The sequence below is a fragment of the Cariama cristata genome, unplaced genomic scaffold, assembly GCF_000690535.1.
Source record: "Cariama cristata isolate BGI_N322 unplaced genomic scaffold, ASM69053v1 scaffold5981, whole genome shotgun sequence".
NCBI lineage: Eukaryota > Metazoa > Chordata > Aves > Cariamiformes > Cariamidae > Cariama > Cariama cristata.
This window is the reverse complement of record NW_009599713.1, coordinates 1-1,715: the sequence shown is the minus strand read 5'-3', so window position 1 is coordinate 1,715 and position 1,715 is coordinate 1. Positions and strand designations below refer to the sequence as shown.

General features: G+C 55.7%; 1 protein-coding gene across 1 annotated transcript; it reads right to left on the bottom strand.

Moving 5' to 3' along the window:
• Window positions 1-389: 389 nt before the first annotated feature.
• Window positions 390-1,229, bottom strand: NXPH3 (neurexophilin 3). The gene has a single exon (XM_009709778.1). It carries the CDS (start codon window positions 1,227-1,229, stop codon window positions 390-392), a length of 840 nt encoding a protein of 279 aa, XP_009708080.1.
• Between the last annotated feature and the right edge of the window lie 486 nt (window positions 1,230-1,715).

Below are 1,715 nucleotides of genomic sequence, written 5' to 3'. Positions count from 1 at the left end.
AGCCTGCTTCTGGAGCCCTCTTGGCCTGGTCACCAACCTTTTAGGACCATGTGCCCTTGATCCAGGCAAATCCGTTATTGCACTGAGAAACACAAGTCCTGATTGTGGCTTTGTGTCCTATTTTCCGTATCCTAAATTCAGACCCTGCCTTCACGTACCAGTCTCCAAAGACCATGGATCCAGGCCAGGTTTAGTGATGCCGGTAACCCACAGCCTAAAATTCCTCCTCTTGACATTGGAGCTTTTGGGGAAAATGGAAAATCTTCCTCCTCCTTCCTTGCATCTGGTTTCTAGGGACCGCCGCGCTCCCGCTCCCGCTTACAAAACCGTCCCAGTCCCCCCCCCAGCACCCGCTCGTCACCGGGGCATCCTGCGATGGGCAGAGCGCATCATCCCGAGGGGTAGTAGGGTACGTCGCTGTGATAGTTGTAGTCGGGACACACTTTCTGCACCAGCCTGTAGTCTATGCTGTAGAAGGTGATGTAGATGCAGATGACTTTGAAGGGCTTCGAGCAGACCCAGGAGACGTGACTTTGGGTGTGCTCGTGGTAGCAGGTCTTAGATGGGTCGTAAGTGCAGAGCGTGGTCTTCTTGGCACGATCCACTTTCTCGTACTCCACGCGGCAGTTGAAGATTTTGGATTCTTTGGCCTCGATGAAGATCTGTTGCTCCAGGTCAAACTCCACAGCCTTGGTGGGGGGGACGAGGCTGACGGAGATGTTCCCTTGCCCGGTAGAGTTGTGTCGGAAGAAGACGTTGACTGTGCCGTTGCCGTGATCAACCACCTTTCCGGTGATCAAGAGGTTCAACTTCACGGTCTTGATATTGGAATAGAAATCTCCCCAGCCAAAAATTTTTTTAAGCTTGCCTGAGGCTGGCCCCAAGTCCCTCTGTCCTCTGGGGTGTGGAGCGTGGTCCCGCTCGGACAGGTTATCCAGGATATCCCACAACTCCTGTGAACTGCTCACCAGCTCCAGGAGGGTCATGTTCTGCGGCAAGGTTGGAGTTAACAGGGACTTTGGAGAGAGCAGCCCTCTCGTCTTCTGCACTTGAGCTCTCTCCTGGCTCTTGGGTTCATGTTGCTCTGCACCTTTCCCTGGTTCTTCTTGGCCACAGACCACCTGAACATAGCGATGGTGGAGGGTGAGAGATGGGTGATGGGTGCCTGCCCCCCTTGCCCAGTTTTGTTCTCCAGGGTCACCCCACTTCTCCAGACATGACCCAGCCATCCTCTCTCCCATCCTTGCTTTCCTTATTTCCCTTTTTTCTTGCCTTTCCTCTCTACTTCTCTCTGTAGTCTGTATTTCCCTTCTCCTAGCGATTTTCCCCTGCTCTCATTCTCCTCTCATGGTTGCTGGGGGAATGGGTGAAGGAGCTGGGACGGGGACATTTTGCTCCTTGCTGGTGCAGCCTGGCAGTGGGACCTCTCTCGAGGCAGAGCACTTGCACCCAGGGGAGCTCTGCAGATGCCGGGGAGAGGGTGCTATGGGAGGGGGGGATGCACACCTGCGATGAGGGTGCCCGCCTCATGGCCTTCGCACCCATCTTGCATCCCATGGACCCCTCTTCCGACCTCCGTGGTCTGGGGAGATACGGAGCTGGGAGCAGCGTGGGGGAGAAGAGCGAAGCGCGGAGGTGAGTTCTCACCCCGGGGAGATGCTCTTCGCCTCTAACACCCAAGCATGGGCTCCTCTGCAAACTCCGCTCCTGCCAGC